General features: G+C 43.9%; 1 protein-coding gene across 2 annotated transcripts; it reads right to left on the bottom strand.

Moving 5' to 3' along the window:
* Window positions 1–393: 393 nt before the first annotated feature.
* ENTPD6 (ectonucleoside triphosphate diphosphohydrolase 6) lies at window positions 394–16,192 on the bottom strand. 2 transcript variants are annotated; one of them, XM_035561985.2, is made up of 14 exons: window positions 16,125–16,192; window positions 13,654–13,994; window positions 12,238–12,314; window positions 11,308–11,451; window positions 10,302–10,377; window positions 8,655–8,690; window positions 7,432–7,520; window positions 5,997–6,076; window positions 5,312–5,376; window positions 4,863–4,964; window positions 4,225–4,365; window positions 3,273–3,329; window positions 2,072–2,184; window positions 394–1,820 (listed from the first exon to the last, which is right to left on the bottom strand). In XM_035561985.2, the coding sequence occupies exons 2-14, from the start codon at window positions 13,910–13,912 to the stop codon at window positions 1,731–1,733; spliced, it is 1,329 nt and encodes a 442-aa protein (XP_035417878.1). In that variant the 5' UTR covers window positions 13,913–13,994; window positions 16,125–16,192; the 3' UTR covers window positions 394–1,730. The 2 variants fall into 2 exon arrangements, 1 of the variants encoding a protein (XP_035417878.1); XR_004781009.2 differs by lacking the exon at window positions 394–1,820 and having other exon boundaries at window positions 3,172–3,329.
* Between the last annotated feature and the right edge of the window lie 3,838 nt (window positions 16,193–20,030).

The following is a 20,030-nucleotide window of genomic DNA, read 5'->3' as shown; positions in this document are numbered from 1 at the left end:
AGGTCTTTAAAAGACGTTTAGATGTAGAGCTTAGTGATATGGTTTAGTGGAGGTCTTGTTAGTGTTAGGACAGAGGTTGGACTCGGTGATCTTGGAGGTCTCTTCCAACCTAGATGCTTCTGTGATTCTGTGGTGTGAGGGGGACAGAGGTGGCATGAGGGAACGTGGGTGGCATGAAGGACAGGGATAGCGTGAGGGGACAGGGATGGTGTGAGGGTAACGGCGATGGTGCAAGACAGCAGGGGTGGCCTGAAGGGACTGGAATTGCCCGAGGGGATGGGAACGGCCTGCAGGGGATGGAAAGGTGTGAGGGCACATGTTTCTCAACCCATCCACCTTGCGGGGTCTGCCAGGCTTTGGCGCTAAAAGTCACACCACCACCACCACCAGGTCTTCAATTGTAGTTTTATTGTCAGTAGGGTGGGGTTCAAAATGTCCCCCACAGGCTCAGCTGCAGAGCCAGCAGCCATGCACACCTATATTGTGTCTCGCTGCCCCAGGGAAAGGACAGGGCTAAGTCCAAGAGAGCCCACGCAGCAGGGCACACGCTGCTGGCTCTCCTGCAGGCTGGGCTCTTTTACAGCCCCTAATGACCACTCAGGTCTGCCTAAATATCCATACAAATACAACACAATTCCACGGTCGGATTACAAGCAGCGCAGCATGTGCTCTCCAGCTCGTGCTGCCTCTGAGATCACTTCCAGCCTGTGTCCAGGACACTGCTGGAGTGGTGCATTGCAGCTACCCTGCCACAGCTCAGTGCAACGACAATACATTCATTTATCAAAGTGAGATGCGTCTGCAGGAAGTGGCACCCAAAACACCATTTATCCTGGGCCCTGCATAAGCCTTGCCAAGGCACAAATGCCTGTGAGGTCCAACAAGCTGTGCTCAGGGTTTCTTTTTTGTGGCTGCATCTTGTTTATGGATCTTATGCTGACCTACTCCAAAACTGTCAATTCCATCCTTAGCCCTGTACCAAACTTCCACCCCGTGCTCATCTTGATCCAGCACATCTGGTGTTGTCTTCCACCACCAAACTCCCAACAGCCAACATACCAACTTGAGGCTGTAGGCATTAACCCTACAGGGCATACAGGCTCTGATTCATGCCTGTTTGTATCCAGCTTCAATAGTGCTCCTGAGCTTTGCTAGTCCAGCAAGTGAAAAGCAGAGCTGAAACTTCCACACAGCGTTTCTCAGCTGCAGCCTGTCAGCAGCACAGCCATATAAATGCATTGTCTTCACACATACGGATGAGTTCATTTTCAAACATGTAAGTAGTAAAATAAAAATAATTATCACTGGAAACTGCTGACAAACAGGAAAAAACACCCTGAAATCAGGACAGTAGAGTTCCCTCTGGAGTCACTATTTCCTACGCTGACCAGCACAGTACAAGCAAATAGTACAGGCATATTCCAAAAAGGTGTGGTTTTCTCATAGAGATCATAGATGTCCTGCAGGTGTCCTGGTTTTCCTTCAATGATGATCCACTTTTGCATCAAGTTGACTGCAGATGCTGTACAATCAAGGCTTCTTTAGATACTGCACTGTGCATTGTAAAAAAGAGCAAGTGATGGAGGGGACCTCACAGGGGGTGGGAGGGAAGGGGCCTAGCTTATGGTAACGTCCCAAAGGACTCCGGAAGCCAAAACCAGACCCGTTCTACAGATTCTCCTGTGTTGGTTTTCCAGAACCTGAGGTTCCCAAAATTGCCTTCAAGAGCTTTAGTACTGCAGTCTATTGAGTGAGTCGATGTAATGGAAAGTGGCTCCCAATGCCCAGCTTGTTTCAACATTGTTGATTTTCCGGGCAAGCTGAAGGAAAAAAAAAAAAGAAGAAGTTTAAACACAATTCTCTGACAGAAGGGGAAGTATGCAAGGTGAATATAGTGTTGAAGGTTATATCACAACTGGTTATCACAGTTGTGGGGGCAGTGTTGCCCCACCTCAGTCACAGAGCATGCGTTGTAGCAAGAAGGGAAACCAGGGACCAAGCTACTGGCATGATGACTAACGCCTTGGCGTCTTCTGCCCACTCTTCCCAGCAATCTGTTTTTGTGCATTACCTTAAAGACTTGGGTCTTCGGGAAGCCCAGTTCTTGCAGGAGGAAGGTGATGTATGTGAGGTCCATGCATAGAAAAGGGCTGCTTCCAGGGCTGATTTCCATGGTTTTACACACTGAAGACAAAGAAAGCAGTGTATCAACCTAGCTTTGAAAAACCTCAAACAAATCCTTAAAAAACACCTCTTGTAATTTGTGTTCCACAGTAATGGAACCCATTAAAATGACATTAAAATAACATGCATGTGTTTGCAGAAGCCCAAGAGTTTTGGCACACAGGAAGGAAGAGCAAGGCATTCTGTCTCCACAAAGACATCTGAGTTTCTTGTACTTATCAGGGCAAGGACAAAAAGGGCCTCCCACTTTTATTCTACCTACTTTAAATCTCTTAAATATCAGCAACCTGAAGTGTGATCACATCTGCTTTTTACTGAAAAAAAAAAGATGTCAGCAGCTTGGAAAAACAAGCATTGTGAAAAATTTCATCCCTATCTCAATAAAGCTTGAATGCTTAACAGATAGTTGTGCTCCTCCTACTAAAAAATTTCTTGAGCGTAAGCATTCAACTGTTTAAAAATAAATAAATAAATAAATAAATAAATAAAATAAAAACCACTTCCTTTCTCAGAAGATAGTCCAGAAATAAGAACTGCAACAATTGTTCAGTCACTCAGAAAGTTTACCGAAAAGTCACAAGTCAGTTTGATCAAGGCCTGAGTCTGTACTATTAAAAACAAACAAAAACATGATTACATTTGCAAATCTGAGGAGGAAGTTCTCTCTGCAGCTGGTGAAGCAAAAAAGACTATGAATCGTTTTCCTCCCCTTTTCAATTAACAATCTAATATACGAACAAATCATGAGAAAAATTGAACAAATAAACTAGATTAGAATGGATTATGCTAACATGACGAGAACCCCCACATTTATTCTGCAAGCATGGTTTCAGGATAACTGTTAACTGACAAGTTTATTAGTAATTCCCAAGAGGGTTTTTAAACGTATTACAAGAAAACTAAATCTCAAAAAAAAAAAAGGTTGATATTTTCAGAAATACACACAAATCAGCAGAGGTGCTATGGAGAGAGGTGCTGAATATTTACCTGAAACAAAAAATCAGTCTTCTTAGCATGTCACGCATTTGCCACCTGGGTATGAATTTACACACAATTACCAGTCTTGTTTGATTGCATCTTTTACTCACCATACTTAGCTGCAATTTCAAAGTCATTGACAGTTAAGCTTCCTCCTTTTTCTTTATCTAATAGAGAAAAAAAATCATGGTATGTTTAATGTTTTTTTGTATAAAGGCAGTAGTAGACTCAAGTTGTAAAAGACATTTGTAGAGAATGTTTGGAAATAAGCCTTGAGCCAACTGAAATCAATGACAAAACTCACATTTGCTTTAAAGGTATAGAAACATTTATTTAAGATTCTTAGTATAGCTTGAAAACCTAATTCTATGTGGAACTTTCTTTCCTAAAACTATTTTCGTATAAAAACAGAGTTTAAAGACCTCCTCACATTGCCCCATGTCTATGCTGCCCTGTCCTGTAATGCCTGAACGCAGCTAACACCTTTGACCAGATCTGACAGGGCAGTGGTGCTCTGCAACATACTAAATGTGAAATTATTCATAAAACAAAGTGGCTGAGGAGGGAGTAAGTTTGTCCATACTAGCTTGAGATCCCACCGCCTGCTTTCTACTACTAAATGTGACAGCCTTCTGTACACCAGTGTACCACTGGAAAAGAGATGGGATTCATTCTGAGTACATGTTGAACTATCTGAAAATATTTACTCCATCTAAAAAGGTCGGCCCAAGAGAGCAAGTCCGGTCTCCTTTACTGCCCAAGAAAAAAGCTAGCAAGTTTTTTCATATCATCATGAAGTCTTTTTTCTATTTTGGACTGTAATCAGACACCAATCATTTCTGAAATGCAGACAGCTTGTTTAAAAAACTACAAAAAGTTGGAGGTCCTATATCACATCTCCAGTCCCTTCTGTAAAGAAATGCAACAACGTTCAATACTCGCTCGAGACCAATGCACTGTGGTAGCCATGAGAGCTTACCACAGCGTTGTGATGTGTATCAGTGCTACCATTTCTTCCAAGATCTGTCATTTAAAATGAAATGAAAACAGGAGCAAACATACCTATGAGACCAACCTCTGCTGCACGGTCATAGTAGTAGGAGAAAGCATAAAAATCCAAGTCCTTCACTTCCTCAGCTTTATGCACTTTCTTGTAGAGCATCTTCGCCACTTTGTTAGAACAAGACTCATACAGAGGCTCACCTGAAAGAATGCAAAGACACCCAGCATAGTACAGGTAGACACTTAAACGCAAAATTTCTTCAGGATCTGCAAGGAGACAGGCTCCCTTTTGCACAACAGCACTTCTTCATTTCTTACAGGCTCTTCACAGAGGACTGAAACGACACACCTGCATTTTCTCCAAGCAGTAACTGACCATCCTCAGGCGGGGACCAAGTATGTGATAGATCAGAGCCGAACAACACCATTTGAGGCAGAAGGACTTTGAAAAGAGTTCAGGGAGCGCTCAGCTCCATCTGCAGTACTACTAACAGATTTACTGACTGGGCAGACATACCACAGCGTGAGAGGAAAGAGCTGCAGAATCTCTTTAACAGCATGTCAAGAGAAAGCCAGACAGAGGAGTACACAGACGGAGAATTTAGTATCTTTCCAAGAAGCTTAGGGCATATAATTTTAAATACTCTTCTACTAGCATGCTGGCCTAGATAGGAAGAGAGAGCGATAAATTACTATACCTGCCTTCTGTCCTTTAATTTTGTACACTATTTCAGCATGTTGCCATTCAGATTTGAAACCAGGTGGTAAACAAGGGCTGATCAATTCCTCACCTTCCCCTACTGCAGAAGTAAAACAAAGCCACATTAGAGAAAAACGCAAGGAGTTAATTTTAGATCCCCAGCCCTGCTTCATACTGTCTCACACCCTCAGCAATGCACCTCTAAGCCCCAGCCATGGCTCAAGTGTCCCACGCCCCCCTAAGGCTGGCAAACATCCACGTCTCCTGGGATCTAGCAGCATCACCTCCTGCATTTGCCTCAAACACACTCAGCTACGGTGACAGGAATGCACATACCACTCGGGCACCTTCAGCCCAGTGGGAAGGGGACAGACAACCCTTTTCCCCCACAATAGTGCAATGCACTCTGTGATCAGAGCCAAGACTTGAGGAGTGCCCGGAACTTACAGGGTTTTCCCTCAACTCCTCCTAAAATGGCGAGCCTTGCTGACATCAGCCCGAGTCCCAGGTAACTGCAAAGGGAAAAAAAGCCTCTGTGAACAACAAACACCCTTCCTCTGATAGTCCATCGACAACTTGGCCGGGACATGCCTGCCTCCTCTATGTGGTCCCAGCAAAAAGGCTCAAGTCAGCAGCTAATGCATAAGGGGAACAGTGTGACAACCCACCGTGATAGTATCCTTACCCAGAGGGATAATCTCTCCTTGAAAAAGTACAGGGAATAGCTGTCAACTATAACGTCTCTTTAAAGGCTGGGAATGCTTCCCCTAACCTTTCTCCTGCACTCCTCAAAGGCCACACAACCTCCAGCATGGACTCTTTCCAAGCCCCAACACATCCCACAGCAAATGTAGGTGGGAAGAATCTGCTTCCCTCTGCCCAAAGCTTTGGGCGGACAGGCAGCTTCAAAGCCAGGAGCAGAATTAGAGCCCATCACTTTCTCAGCCATCAGACTGCTTATCTGCCTGTTGTTCTGCATAACTGCCCCCTAGTCAGCTTGTGTGGACAGTGACTTGGCTCAGGCTCACCCACTTCTTCTCAGGACTCAAGTGCACTTCAGCAAAACACCTAGATCTCACTGGCTCCAAAGAAAGCTCCTACTTTTACAGTACCTCTTCTTACCACGACTAACCTGTATGAATACAGCTTGTAGGTGCTGTTAAACATCTGAAATGAAGTTGTATGGCCAGCTGGTGATGTCTGGAGAGTTGCCTGGAGGGAAAAAATGATGTCACGGCAAGGTTTCAGCCAGCAACAGCAAACATCAACAAGACAATCTTCCAAAACCTTAGGAAATACACGAAACAATCCTAGCATGGTTCACAGAGAAATGAAGAATTTGCGTGTATCTCCATTTGACCTTTGATACGTAAGATAACCAAAAAACTGGAGCCAGAATAGTGACTTTACATGACAGTCCAAACTGGTTACATTTCTAGGTGTGTCTACACCAAACTCATCTGTAAAAGAATTATTTTAATTATAAGGAGTCCTTATTACAGCTCTTAACTGTTTTTGTCAAGATGCTACAGAAACTGCCTCTTCACAAGATCACTACTAGGGGAAACTGTGCAAAATAATAAGTAAACCAGGCACGCATTAACTTCCTACTCCAGTGAATTCAGCTGTGAACTTCCACAGGCCAGAGGAAAAGCACATCACTGTTCTTGCCAAGGAACAGAGTGAGGACCAGCCTGTGGTCTGAAGAAATGAAAGGACAATTGTCTAAAGCACTGTGCAGCCTGTTCCCCAAGTGCACCACCACCACCAGCGCATTTATGGGGAACACAGCTCAGGCAGCTCATGCCTAGCTGCTCATATCTTAACACCATGTCTAACTCCAGAATTTCCACATCCAGGACTCTTCACATTCCCTGGCATTCTTCTGTGAGAGCACAATGTCCTGATCAGCCCGGGCCGGCACACTAGAAACAGCAACCTTATCCTCTGCTTCTGTGCAGCTTTACTACGAACAGGATCTCTGATCGGGCCAGGACCTTGCTATTCCATATCCACAGGACTTCCTGCTCACAGAACACCTACACTAATGCCGTAAGAGGAAGCTGAGATGAAAAACATCAGCATGTGCTTCTAACTGCATAATTCATGTTACACTTTATAAAGCATTCATTTGCAACTGAGTAAACTCAGGAAAGCCACAAACAAACATCGAGAATGCATCTCATTCTGTTCTTAGAACACAATATAAGCCAAACGGACTTGGATTCACTAACAGCATTGCCTTTGAGGTCACTATAAGCAGCACAAACTGAGTGGGAAGGATTAAGATGCTCAGGACATTGCATTTTCTCCTATATAAAGCAGCCCTGGCATTCACCACATGCACCGACCCACGGAGCTGGAGCAAGAGGACTGACAGAGAGTTGCGCATGTCTCTGTTACCGACTGTAACAAGGCATACGTGACCAACTGATAAGGGTTTTTTTGTCAGAAGCATGGCTTTATGTTACACTGACAACCCCTTGGCATGTGTCCAAGGGAAATAAAACCGAGCAGTTACTGATTTCTGCACCACCATTTCCCTACAGCGTGCACGTTCCCATTACCTCGGTGTGTGGGAGGAAGGTGATCTGTGTTGATCCGCCACCCAAATCCAGCATTCCTACACTTCTCTTCTGCGGGTCATCTAAGCTACCTGAAATGTGTGACAGAACAGAGAAAGGCACAGTGGGCACTGTGAGAAACTGGCAAGGAATAAAACCAGAAGTACAGCTGTAAAGAAAGACGGCAATCCAACTCCATCTGTCAGCTTCCAGCCAGCACTAGATTATAACATCGTCACTTATTTGTGCTTTATCAGGGTGATCTGAAAATCTTCCAAGTGACTATTATTTCTCTGGTGGCTGCTCATGCCCTAATTACAGCAGCTTTGGTTATTGGATTCCTAAACATTCTTCACTGGATGCAAGCACCTTTTTGCAAACTTTACTCTGGTAACCACTTTGAAACACAAAGGAATGTGGTTTTCCTGGCCATCTCTCCCTGATCCCACAGCAGTATTTTGCAGATTCCTACGGCCAAGGGGAGAACAGACTGAAAAGAGCTGGCTTAATAGACTAGCTCTCTCAGAATTCTTCCTGCTGCCGTCCCAGACCTTTCTTCTCTTTAAAATCCAGTTCTTCTCAGATCCTTCAAATACACCTTCCTGACAAGATCAGTTTGTGCCAAGTACCACAGTATACCTCATGAGAGCTAATGTTTGAAGATCTCTGACCTTTCTGATACTTCCTTTGAGCATGAAAAGATTTACAGCACTTGTCATAATGCTCCGCACACTGTGCTGAACAGAGTGCTTGGGTGGCAGACTGGTTTGCTTATTGTCAGAGAAGGCTTCAGTTTAATTTTTTTCTTCAGCTACCCTTTTCCATCTCACCAGTGTAAACACTTAACTGTATTTCTGTTATAAATACGTAAGGAAGCACCAACAGCACTTACTTTCACACTGTGCAGCTGCCAGGCAGATCTACAGTATCCACATCAAAAATTTATGCAGAGCTAGTGGCAGACTATAAAAAGGAATAAAATGCTCTGGTACCTTACAGGGAATTAAAAGAAAGGCTACATGAACGTCTAGGAAAAGGGATTAAATTCCTCATTCTATCAAGCAAATGGCCAAAATCTTAATTACTTAAATGGGGCAGGCCAAAAACAACTGGTGACTTATTTCCAAACCGTTCCAACGAATGAGCAAATATTATACAGGGGCAGAAAACAGTATGAATTTCACAGCATCAGTCATACTTTTAGACACATACTCATGTAAACATACCTGTTAAAAAATTTATTGTGATCCAGGCTGAAATACCTAACAAGGAAAAGATTCAGTAGAGGCACGGTTAGATCACATAATATCAGAAGATGCACTGTTACAGCATGTAACTTCATTTTATATGACAGCAGTAACCATTAAGATGAGCCATATTACAAGGTCTTCCGGCTTTAGTATCTGTTTCACTTGGAGGTATTTTAAAGTTTTCTCAGTTTCACTCCACCATCTAAACAAAATAATCAGCAAACCAGAGCTTGTCATGCAACCATAGAAAGAGACATCAGAGAAGCATGTACCACAAGCTCCCTTGCCCCCTTTGACAAATGGAGGACTTCTAATGCAAAGACTCCAAAGGACACCTAGAAAGAAGGACCTTCAAGAGAGGCAAACAGGACTGGCTCTGCTGAGCTACCCTGACCCAGCCCGCCCCAAAGCCAGTGTTTCCGCAACTGTCAATGGCTGTCATAAACCAAGATTAGAGCCTTGAGCAAAGAGAGTGGCCTTCTATACCAGAGTTTATGTGGTAATAGGAAGAGAAGCCCCATATATGAAATGTCTGGAGAACTCTGTACTTCACAGGCCAAACACTTAGGTGAGAAGTCCCAAAGGCTCTATTAGAGTGGCTTCAGCTCTTAGCTAAAAAATAAGGAAATGACAAACTCTCACATTGTTCATTTTCTAGGAAAATACCCACCAGTAGGCTTTTGTGTGATGTTAGGCATACAATTTTCCTTTTGAATACTAAGAATTTTCATCTTTTCAGTGCTTTATTTTTTCGTACTTCCTCAAAGCATTTTCGTGAACTGCACTGTTGCTGTCCTTTTCTTGTTTTCTAAACTTTTTCTTCATGAATTAGGTGAACTAATGGCCCTTATGTTAACAAATTAAAATATTTATCCATTTGGTTAAAACTAAGGCACGCTAGGGAACGAGGTCCACTTCAACCCTTGGCTGAACCAAGGCTGTCAGAGCTATTAATGAACTTAAAATGAAAAGAATTACAATGTCTTTCTTCCATTAAGCAGTAAAAAAGAAACTCATAAACAGCTCTGAAGCAGCAACTACTTTAAAGTCTGGTTTCTAAGCAGATTAAAAACACACTTCAACACTAAGTTACCCAGAATGTAGACATGTTTCTTTGAATTACTTTAAGTCAAGACTGATTCTGGGTTCTGTGCTCAGCCTTTTTTGATGAACATCCACTTACTTCAATATATATTTTCTCTATGTAACGTGTTGCTTTTTTCAGGTTCAATTCACAATCACACTCATTAGATCAGTTTTAATTAACATTAAGACCAAATACTTCCAGAAAGCTCAGATGAGCATTGTCAAAAGCAGGGCATACAAAAACAGGAGGTGTTGAAGACCACCTCAACAAGCAGATACACAGAGAACCTTCCAGAAGTGCTTACTGCAATTCCCACAGGAATTGCCTGGTAATCAGAGCTTTGAAAATTAGGATGCAGTGAAGGACTTCACACTGGAAAATACAGCACAAAATCTATTTGGCAGGCACTATCTGAGGCAGTATAAAAATTGTATCAAACCTCCTACATATGGGCTCCTAGTACGGTCAGTGGGGACTTGCCACAGCGCAGCAGGAATCTCCAGGATTGCAAAAAGGTTCTTCAGAAGTTAACCTACCTTCATCAGTTCCGTTCATTATCGACACACAGTTGTCCCTCACAAAGAAGGGGGAAGCCTGAAAAATCTCCTTCACCTGTAGTTCAAAGAAAAGTTATGCTCAGAGAAAACTTTTTTTTTCAGTTGAAAAGCAGTTTTTTTAAAAAAACTCTGGCTTTACACAACTGTTCCTTTTCTTGGGCCAGAAATCACAGCCAACAACTACTAGGGACAACAACTTTGGGACTACACCAGGGAATGGCATTTTTAACACGAGCACGTTGACTGTTAGAGGCTTTCTGTACTGCACCCTACGTTAGGCAGCAAAGCCCTACATTTCTGGGTCTTCTAAAGCAACAATTGCAGCAGTTCCAGATGAAATTCAGTGTGGAAAAAGAACAGAGCAGCTTATAAGCAGCAGAGAACAATCTAGACATTGGTTTCAACCACACCACATTTCTTCACTCCAATCATCGCTTAGAAAAAAGACTACAATTAGGGTACAACCAATAACTTCTCCAGCAGCTGTAAGGTCTAGGACATAATATTTTGTTTATTTTTATAATATTTTAAAATAGTAAACATTTTATATGCCTTTAAATACAATATACACTATTCTAATCAACATAAAGCAGAGGAATCTTGCAGCAGCAGGCTGATAACATGGCAGATAACATGGCAAAATGAGAAAGTTCTTCTCAGAAAAGCAGGATTCTGGTCGAAACCACCAACAAACCCACACACTAAGAACAAGCCTGTGATGACTGTTAAAAGTATCTCGTTACACTTATTATGTTTCATGTCATCTCCATGCATATTTGGAGTTGTCATCATTCCTCTGTGTTTGTACTCTTACCATTTCTTACCCCGGACTCATCCGAGATCAGGTGACTATATACTGCTTTCAGAGTAAAGTGACAGGAGTGACTAATGTACATAAGGATAAAGGAGTATATACTTTACGCTGAAGGGACCAATTTTTGTCATAAAATTTCTGGAAAGCAAACCGAAAGATAAGAAACAGTACCTTATCCAGCAATTTCTGAGCCTTTTCTCCCGGCAGCAACCGTAGGCCAGCTGTCGCTTTCAGGACCAGAGGAGTAAACTTCCACAGCTCCATAGGAACTTCCTTCTTTGCCACCTCCAGGAGCTCTTTTATTCCCTGGCCACTCTGTGAGCAGAGAAAGCACAACCCCCAACCAAAGCCCATCTTAGAAACCCTTAAGATTTGCCTTTCTCTGAAGGGCAAAAGGGTGATCAGAGATATGATTCACTGTAAATGTGGAACAGGGACAAGTAAACATCACAAGGGATCAGGAGAAAGCGGATGACTCACAGAGTAAGAACTGGCGGATATAACTGGGATTATCCAGCAACAGGTCAAAGGCAAACAGAAAAAGTCACTTTCTCAAACTGTGCCATGTGCCAAGCAGTACCAAAACTGAACGTTCAGGCTACAAAAGGTTTAAAAAGCAATGTGACAAATCCCTGGGGAAAAAGCCCTTCGGAGCCAGCAAAACAATATGAGCCAGGTGCATGTCTGGCTCAGGAATTCCCTAAATCCCTGTGAGCCAGAAGGTAAGGAAGACAGGAGAGAAGCCACTTAATACTCGGACTGTTTTTTTGACTCTTTCCCTGAGAATCCACTTCTGGTCACTTTTGGAGAAGGCTCTGCTCCAGTCCAACACGGCTCTTTTGCCATATTCTAAAGCCCACAGGAAATCTTAAGACAGAAAAAAACATCTGCTGTGCTTAACTAACATGACCAAGCAGAACTAGATGTGTTCTGCTCCTTGATCTCTGAGTGTCGACCAACTTCTACTGTGAGTTTGTACCATTTGGAGACTGAACTGAGACAGTTCAGCATATTGTACCACGGCAAGGTGTGGTTTGCTGTTCATATCACGAGCAGCACGCTTTGGTGCATGTGCTTTTACAGTAATAGAAACAAAATTACCTTTTCGACATCATCAGCATATGCAGACAGGCCCGGCTTCAGCGCTTTAAACGTCTCATGGGTTAATTTGGGAGTCTCTGTTCAAAAGCAGTATTCCAAAATAAGTACTAGTACAAATCATTTTGCATGCACAAAGCCAAAACCACTTTACAAATTACATCATTATGTGCTAACGGGAGTCAACTGAAGCCTCTGCCTAATGAACGATCAAAGGCTGCCCGACCTTTGAACACAGCCCCTGCTGTGGAATTAGCTCTCCACAAAACCATTTGTTAAAGTCACGATCGTGCTGGTGCCCACCATGCACATATTCTTTATGCACATCAGACAAATGTATCAGATGGGTACACGTTCTCTTCAAGCCCTTACCCCTGCCATGTGCAGCTTTCCAGACTACACGGGTAACAAAGGCCACACATTCCAGCATGCTCTGTTCTGCCTAAACTTGACTCCAGCAGAAGTCAGTGGAAGTTTTACCACCATTTTCAACAGCGGCAGAGGAAGCCAGCCCTAAGTATTTTGGAAATCTGCAAGCAAAACACCATGAACTTGACAGCATCCCCCTCTCGTACCCAACTACACTCCATGAAGTTTCCTGCAATATATTCTGGAATTCTGTTTAGAGAGAAGCAGAGGTTTGGGAATACACTGAAAGAAGAACAAACGAAGTCCATGTGTGGACTGTTGTTTAACATCTTTGGTGGCTAGGCCTTCCACTAGTCCACCCTGCAAACCTACGGTGCTCCCCAAAGGCCAAACACACCATATACCACACTCCTACCTGTTAAAAACATCCTCCACATCACCTACTTAAGTGTTCACATTGTTTCTTTCATCTTTACAAGTTTCACAAACAGGAGCTGACAACACATAAACAAATGAAGCTTACAACTCCAGAGGAAAACTGGAGCTTTACAGTCAACTTCTGTCTTGGTTCTCAGCAAAAATTTTGTCTAAATGCAATACACAGTAATTTTAATCCAATAGGGAAGTGCCACTGAAGCCAAGACAAAGTTTAGTGCCACTAAGCCAGACAATGCAGAGAGAAGCAGCTCACTGCTACGAACTAGAGAGAGCCAACAACCTCATGCTGAAAATCTGGGGGAATGAGGCACTTTGAACTTGCTCCTCTCGCCCACAAATATCGTGATAAAAATTGCTTTTCTTTAAGATGTGTTCCAAAGGTACAGTAGCTATTTAGTTAGCATTCTGACATCACTGCATTTTCCCCCTTGTTGAACATTTTCATAATAAATTTCATCCAAACCCACATGCTCAAATCATAATGCACTTCCTGATGGCTCTCCGGAAAGAGCTGAAGTGCATTTGTTCAAGTACTCCCAAGAATAGAATCATCAATAAGCTGCTCCATAATTTATAGAAGAATTTGTCTATTGTGCAGTGTGCAGGCCATACCTTTAGGCTGCTGTGTAAATTTAAAAATATGGATGCGGGTTCCTGTGCTTCCTGCATCAAACATGATTCCATAAAAGACCGAGAGGTCTGCGGTCAGTGCTTGATGGCTCAGTTTGTCTCTCCTGCTTTCAGCAACTCCTTCTGTTGCTCCCACAACCGGTTTGGAATCCAAGTGCCATTTCATGTATGCGACATAAATAGCAATGCATGCCAAAATCCCAAAAGCAAAGAACCGCTTTGATATCTTCATGGCTTCCATTTATCAGATCTTTTGTTTCTTCCTGTTACCAAATGTTTTATTTCTTCTGTCTCACACAGAACAGGTGGTTTCCACATCACTCCTACATCCAACAGAAAATAAAGCTGCGTTTTACTTTCTAAACCTGTAGAAGGTATTATAAAAAGATCTAAGAGCACGATGGTTATTTGATAAGGGACTTACAGGAATAAACTTGACTTGAGCATTAGTTAAATGCTTAACTGTTAGTGATAAAGTTGAGAATGACTGTCAGAGCAAGCAATTATCCACTGCAACAAAGAGCCTGGTAAAAAACCTTATACGCAGAGTGACAGACTACTGCTTGCACATAAAAGGATTTACGCCTTCAGCTACTTCAGCATCTAGAGTGAGACAGCTGCTGTCTTCAGTACTCTAATCTATCTTGATTAATCCAGGGCAACTTGCAGTTAGATGTGCAAAATTACCCCAGCAGGACGATGCAGAATGCTGCATTCAAAGAGCTGGGATTACCCTATGAATCGCTTGTAAAACTGGACCTAGCAGCAAAATCCCTCTTCTCTCACGTCGCCCGTCCCAGCCACCAAATGCCTCCACGGCAGCTGGATGCCAACATCACACACTACTTTCCTAATGGTTCAGAAGGAACATGTCCATCCTCCTTCAGCAGGTCACTGAGATCTACAGCTAATTTTAAGACAAGAAACAGCATAAATATATTTTTTTTTCCATTGCTACTGAGGCCTTAAAAAGAATAGAGGAAGGAGAGTTCAGAGAAGCTAAACACAGTAACTGAGGTGGGAAGGAACCTCCAGAGGTCTCGTGTCCAACCTCCTGCTCAAAGCACAGGCAGCTATGGGGACCCACCAGTTACTCAGGGCTTTATCCCATGGGATCTTGAAAACCTCCAAGGATGGAGATCCCACAGCCTCTGTGGGCAACCTGAATCGTTTGCAGTTATCTTTGTTAGTTCCTGGATGGTGAAGGAAGTCCCAGGAGACCAGACAAGGACAATTTTAATTTGAATTTAATTTTTAATTTAATTTTAATTTAACAGGCAAGGAGGAAGATCCAGGGAACCAGCCTGGATCCCAACTCCAACACCAGGAAAGACCCAGCAGGAAAGCACAATGCAACAAATACACAAGTGCCCATGTAGGCAATCGATTAAAACAAAGTCATCAGTGATTTATGGGGAAACAATTCCATTATTAATTTTTTGACAGTGTAATGAAGAAGAGAAAGCAAACTAGTTGACGAAGTTGACTTAAACATGGTTTTGACAGATGTAATCTGTTGATGACGGGAATTCAGGAGATATACAGAGGGTGTGAGAGGGAGGAATTAAATTCAAGGTGATTATGGTACATTGTCAAAAACAGCTAGGAGAGGATTTTATAAAAATGGAGGGAGGCAGGACCAAAGGCACAAATATGGGTGAAGAGTAGGTAGAGGGGAAGAGGAACCGTGGGGTGCTGCAGAAGAGAAACTGGGGAAATGGTGTTGAAAAAGGAAGGAAGGAAGGAAGGAAGGAAGGAAGGAAGGAAGGAAGGAAGGAAGGAGAAAGAAAGAAAGAAAGAAAGAAAGAAAGAAAGAAAGAAAGAAAGAAAAAGAAAGAAAAAGAAAGAAAAAGAAAAAGAAAGAAAGAAAAAGAAAGAAAGAAAAAGAATAAGAAAGAAAGAAATAAAGAATAAGAAAGAAAGAAAGAAAGAAAGAAAGAAAGAAAGAAAGAAAGAAAGAAAGAAAAAGAAAGAAAGAAAGAAAGAAAGAAAGAAAGAAAGAAAGCTAGCTCTTTCTGGCTTGCACTAGCAGATGTGGGTGATAACTCTTGCACATATCCGGGTGATTATTCCAACCCTCCCGGTCCAAGAAAGGCCTCCACTGGCTCTAAGTGCCAGAGGGCTACGAGCATGTCCTGAAAGCAAAGCAGAAGGATCCCGGCCCGTTGTGCAGAAAGAGGTCTGTGTGAGGAGAAGGGAGGATGAGGCAGTAACAGGAGAAGCAGCAGCAGCCCCCTCGCGTCTCTCTGAAGGGCAGGAGGACCATTAACCCCGCTCTCAGGGGAAAGCCTTCTCCCGGCGCTGCCTACAGAGCCCCGAGAGGCCGGAGGGCCCCGACCCGCCGCCACTGCCCGCAGATGGCCCGGCAGGGCCCGGTGGCACCGGCGGCCCCTCCGCCCCGGCCCGGCCCGCGGCCCCCGCCCGCCCCGCGCTGCCCGCCCGGCCGCACTCACACCGCCGCCACCGCCGGCTCCGCCATGGCGACACCGCCGCCACTGCGCCTGCGCGACCTGCTGGCTGTGGTGGCGGCTGAGGGCAGCGGGGGCTGCTGCCAGGGGGCGGCTGGGTGGGCGCAGGGGGTTTGGGGGGGTGGTGGGCACCCGGCTGGACACGAGCCTGAGGTGTGCCCTGGCCACTGAAAAGGCTAATGGTGGCCTGGGGGGCGTTAGGCACCGTGCTGCCGGCAGGGGGGATGGAGCTGGTCCTTCCCTGCTCAGCACACCGGGAGTGCTGGAGCGCCTCGCCTGTGGGGGAGGCTGAGCGAGCTGGGGCTGGTCAGCATGGAGAGAGCCAAAGGGGATCCATCAGTGTGTATAAATCCCTGAAGGCAAGGAGGACAGAGCCAGGCTCTGTGCAGCGGTGCCCAGTGCCAGGACAAGAGGCAGTGGGCACAAACTGGAACGCAGGAGGTTCCCCCTGACCATCAGGAAACGCTCCCTTCACTGTGCAAGTCACAGAGCCCCGGCACAGGCTGCCCACAGAGGCTGTGGGGTCTCCTCCTTGGGGATCTTCAGAACCACCTGGATGTGGTCCTGGGCAAGCAGCCCTGGGTAGCCCTGCTTGAGCAGGGGGTGAACCAGATGGCCCTAGAGGTCCCTTCCCAACTCAGCCATCCCATGATCTGTGGAGCTAGTATCCACAGTGTAACCATGGAGGACTCCATCCTGGAGCAGTTGACTATTTTCTGAAGGGACTGCAGCCAGTGGAGAGCCCACACTGGAACAGATTTTTCCTGAAGGACTGCAGACCATGGAGAAGACCCACTCTCAAGTGGAGGAAAAATGTGAGGAGGAAGGAACGGGCAGAGAGGAGCTGTTATGGACTGACCTCAATGTCCCGTTCTCCATTGTCCCACTCAGGGTGGGAGGGAGGCTGAGGAGTCAGGAATGAAGGGGTAAAGCTGAGCCTTGGGCAGAGTGGTGAGGGGAAAATGTTGTTTTAATGTCATCTTTGTTTCTTACCATCCACATCTATTGTAATTGGCAATAAATTAATTTCCCACAAGTCAAGACTGTTTTGTCTGTGATGATAATTGGTAAGTGATCTCCCCATCTTTATCTCAACCCAGAAGCTTTTTCTTATTTCCTCTCCCTGTCCTGTTGAGGAGGGAGAGCGAGGCAGTCACTGGGTGAGTGTCTGGCAGCCGGCCCAGGACAGCCCATGACAGGGATTCAGGCCTATGTGTCAAGTGGGCAGCTGGAGGTGACTGATTAACTTGAGGAAGTTCTTCTGAGATAATTTGCAGAAAGTTTTCATGTCCTATGTGCCAGTATGTTGATCAAGCTCACACAATAGTTGGTTTTGCAAATAAATCCTTTAGCAACGTTTGCAAATGGTGAGTCATTCCCAGTAAACACTGGGCCTTTTTTGCTTCCTGATCAGAAGCTCAGGTACAGCTCTCCAGTTACCATCCCCATGTTCTTGGTGCACATAATGTATATGTGTTCACAGACATCCCTACAAGCATAGGGAAAGAATTCTTATATGGAAGGAAAATATGTATGGAAAGTAACTATGGACTGCAACCTATTCAAGTCCATCAAGTAGCTCTGTTGACTCTCGTTCCCACAGAACAAGGTCATCAAAGAGATGACTGATAGGATGGCTACAAACCCTCAGCTTTTCTTGTTAGATCCTGTCATGACGAGAACTTGTCACTTGCAAGTTTTATCCAGCTGTGTTCTAGGCAGAGAGTAAGCAAATGACTCCATCAGAAGATTGCTTTATTTTTTCCTCTAGAGGTTTTAATTTTTTCTGCTTGAGTAAGTTTCTTGGTGGCTTTCTTCCACATAAGTCACTTTGTCTTTCACCAACTAAAATTACTTTTGCAGCATCTTGCCAATCCACCCAATCTGGAAGAATTAAGAGCATTGTTTTTTGGAGCAAGGATATGTGAGGGTTCAGCAGGAAACACAGACATGAAGAAAAGAGAAAACTAATATTTGGAAATCAGATGCAGAGCAGCCATTCATGCCACAATGCTGTTTGCTGTGTGTGAGAGGCTCCTATCTTCCACTGAGCTCTGCCGTTTCTCCTACAGTGCTGTGCAGGTGCAGGCCTCTGCGCTGAGAGATCCCACTGTTGGAAAGAGCGCTGAGTCTTGCTGGGTACTATTTATTCCAGTAAACTGCTTCCTTGTAGCACTGTTTGGGCATTAAATTATTTTTTTTCCAAGCCCTATGCATTGCAGGCATTGAGGAATTTCAAATGATCATTACTGTTCACATGAAACTCCCTGTCTGTTTTGCTCATGTAAGGAAAACTGAACTTTCCAACTGTTTTCTAACTTGCTTTAATGTTGCTTAACTATATTTAAAAGGAGTTTTGCTCTTAATGGGAAAATCTTACATAGAAAGATTAAGGCACGAAGACTTAAAGTCTTTAAGATTTGAGGCTCCCCAGTGATGTGATTGCAACAGAATTCACACTTTATTTAGTTTCAAGCCCTCCTAGTTTGCAAGAGAGACCCTGAAAATACAAGAAACCTTATAGAAACCTCTCTGAGTCTGCAGGTAGCTTGAAAAAAACAGATGAGCATGCTCTAGTAACTCCTGTAGGTGCTAATCCCAAAATTGCTCCTGTAGCACTTTGGGGCTGTAGGCCCATGAGGAAGAAGATAAACAGGAGAAGCTCAGCAAAGGTGTAGTCTGACTGCTGGTTAAATACCCTTCATCCCTGGGACAGGCACTCTGCCCCTCAATATGATACGCTGATGTTAAAAAGGTCAAGTTTTACAGTTTTTGCTAATAAACTGTAGCACACAGATGCCTAGTGGCAGGCAGTGTGGTGCAGTGGGAAGGTAAATTGTTTGCAAATAAGCTGTTTTTCAATTTGATTGATCGCTTTTTGGTAAGACAACAAAAAATGTGCATAGTGAGTACTACAAGTCCACAGTTTTCTGGGCAAGGAGCTTCCCAGGCCTAGAGCTGTCCTCTCACGGACCTGGGGACCAGGGAGCTGTGTCATATCCTGTTGTTGTCTCTAGGATTTTGGGCTGCAGTGAAAATTCCCACTTAGGACCAAGTTTCCCAATACCCAGAACAGAACTGCAAGCCCTTGCCTTTAAAAATACACCCCTACCTGAGCTCATTGCATTGGGTAGCCTGCTACATGAACAGCCTATTTTTTCATGTTGTAAGAAAACAGAAATGCTTCTGGAGAGCTAAATACTCAGGCTCAAGTACTACTTATGTTTTTCTTCAAGACAAAAGATTTCTGTGACATCAGGATTGTTTTACTTAGCAATATGATTTTTTTTTACAGTCCTAAATGAAAAGTGCTCCTGTTACCAATTGCTGCAAGATACAATCAAAGAGCCAGCAAAACACTTTGAACTTTCCCCTTTTTGCTAGGTAGGGGGAAGAGAAGACTGTGGAAAGTGAGGTCCTCTTGGAAAAGCAGGCCAGGCCAGCAGAGAGCAGTATTTTATCAGCAACACCATTTCCCTAGGGACAGGGGGAAACAGTATAGTATTTGCCTCTTGTATATTAAACATCCTGCACATATATTTGTAAATGCAGCTTGTAACGTTTTAGCTGTGCTGCAGAGAACCCAGAAAACTGTAAAACTGTAATGCTGTTTTTTATGATTTATTTATTTATTCCTTCTGTGAAAGAATCATTTATGTGCACAGGGAACAGTTCTTGGTCTGCTCTTGGAAACCGCCCCCTCACCTCATCTGGGGCCCTGGGTGGAAGTATGGATAGTTTAAAAGGTTCTGCATTTGTTCTGAAGTTTTCTTACATATAGTACTGTGGTCATTCCCCTAATTAACTCAAGCCATATACTATGAGGTTTGTAACAAATTTTCCAGTATGGTGCCTACATATTACATATATTACATAAATGTGCATTCATAC

Source organism: Cygnus atratus, chromosome 3 (assembly GCF_013377495.2).
Source record: "Cygnus atratus isolate AKBS03 ecotype Queensland, Australia chromosome 3, CAtr_DNAZoo_HiC_assembly, whole genome shotgun sequence".
In the NCBI taxonomy this organism is placed as follows: domain Eukaryota; kingdom Metazoa; phylum Chordata; class Aves; order Anseriformes; family Anatidae; genus Cygnus; species Cygnus atratus.
The sequence above is the reverse complement of the archived record's forward strand: the minus strand, read 5'-3'. Positions and strand labels throughout refer to the sequence as shown.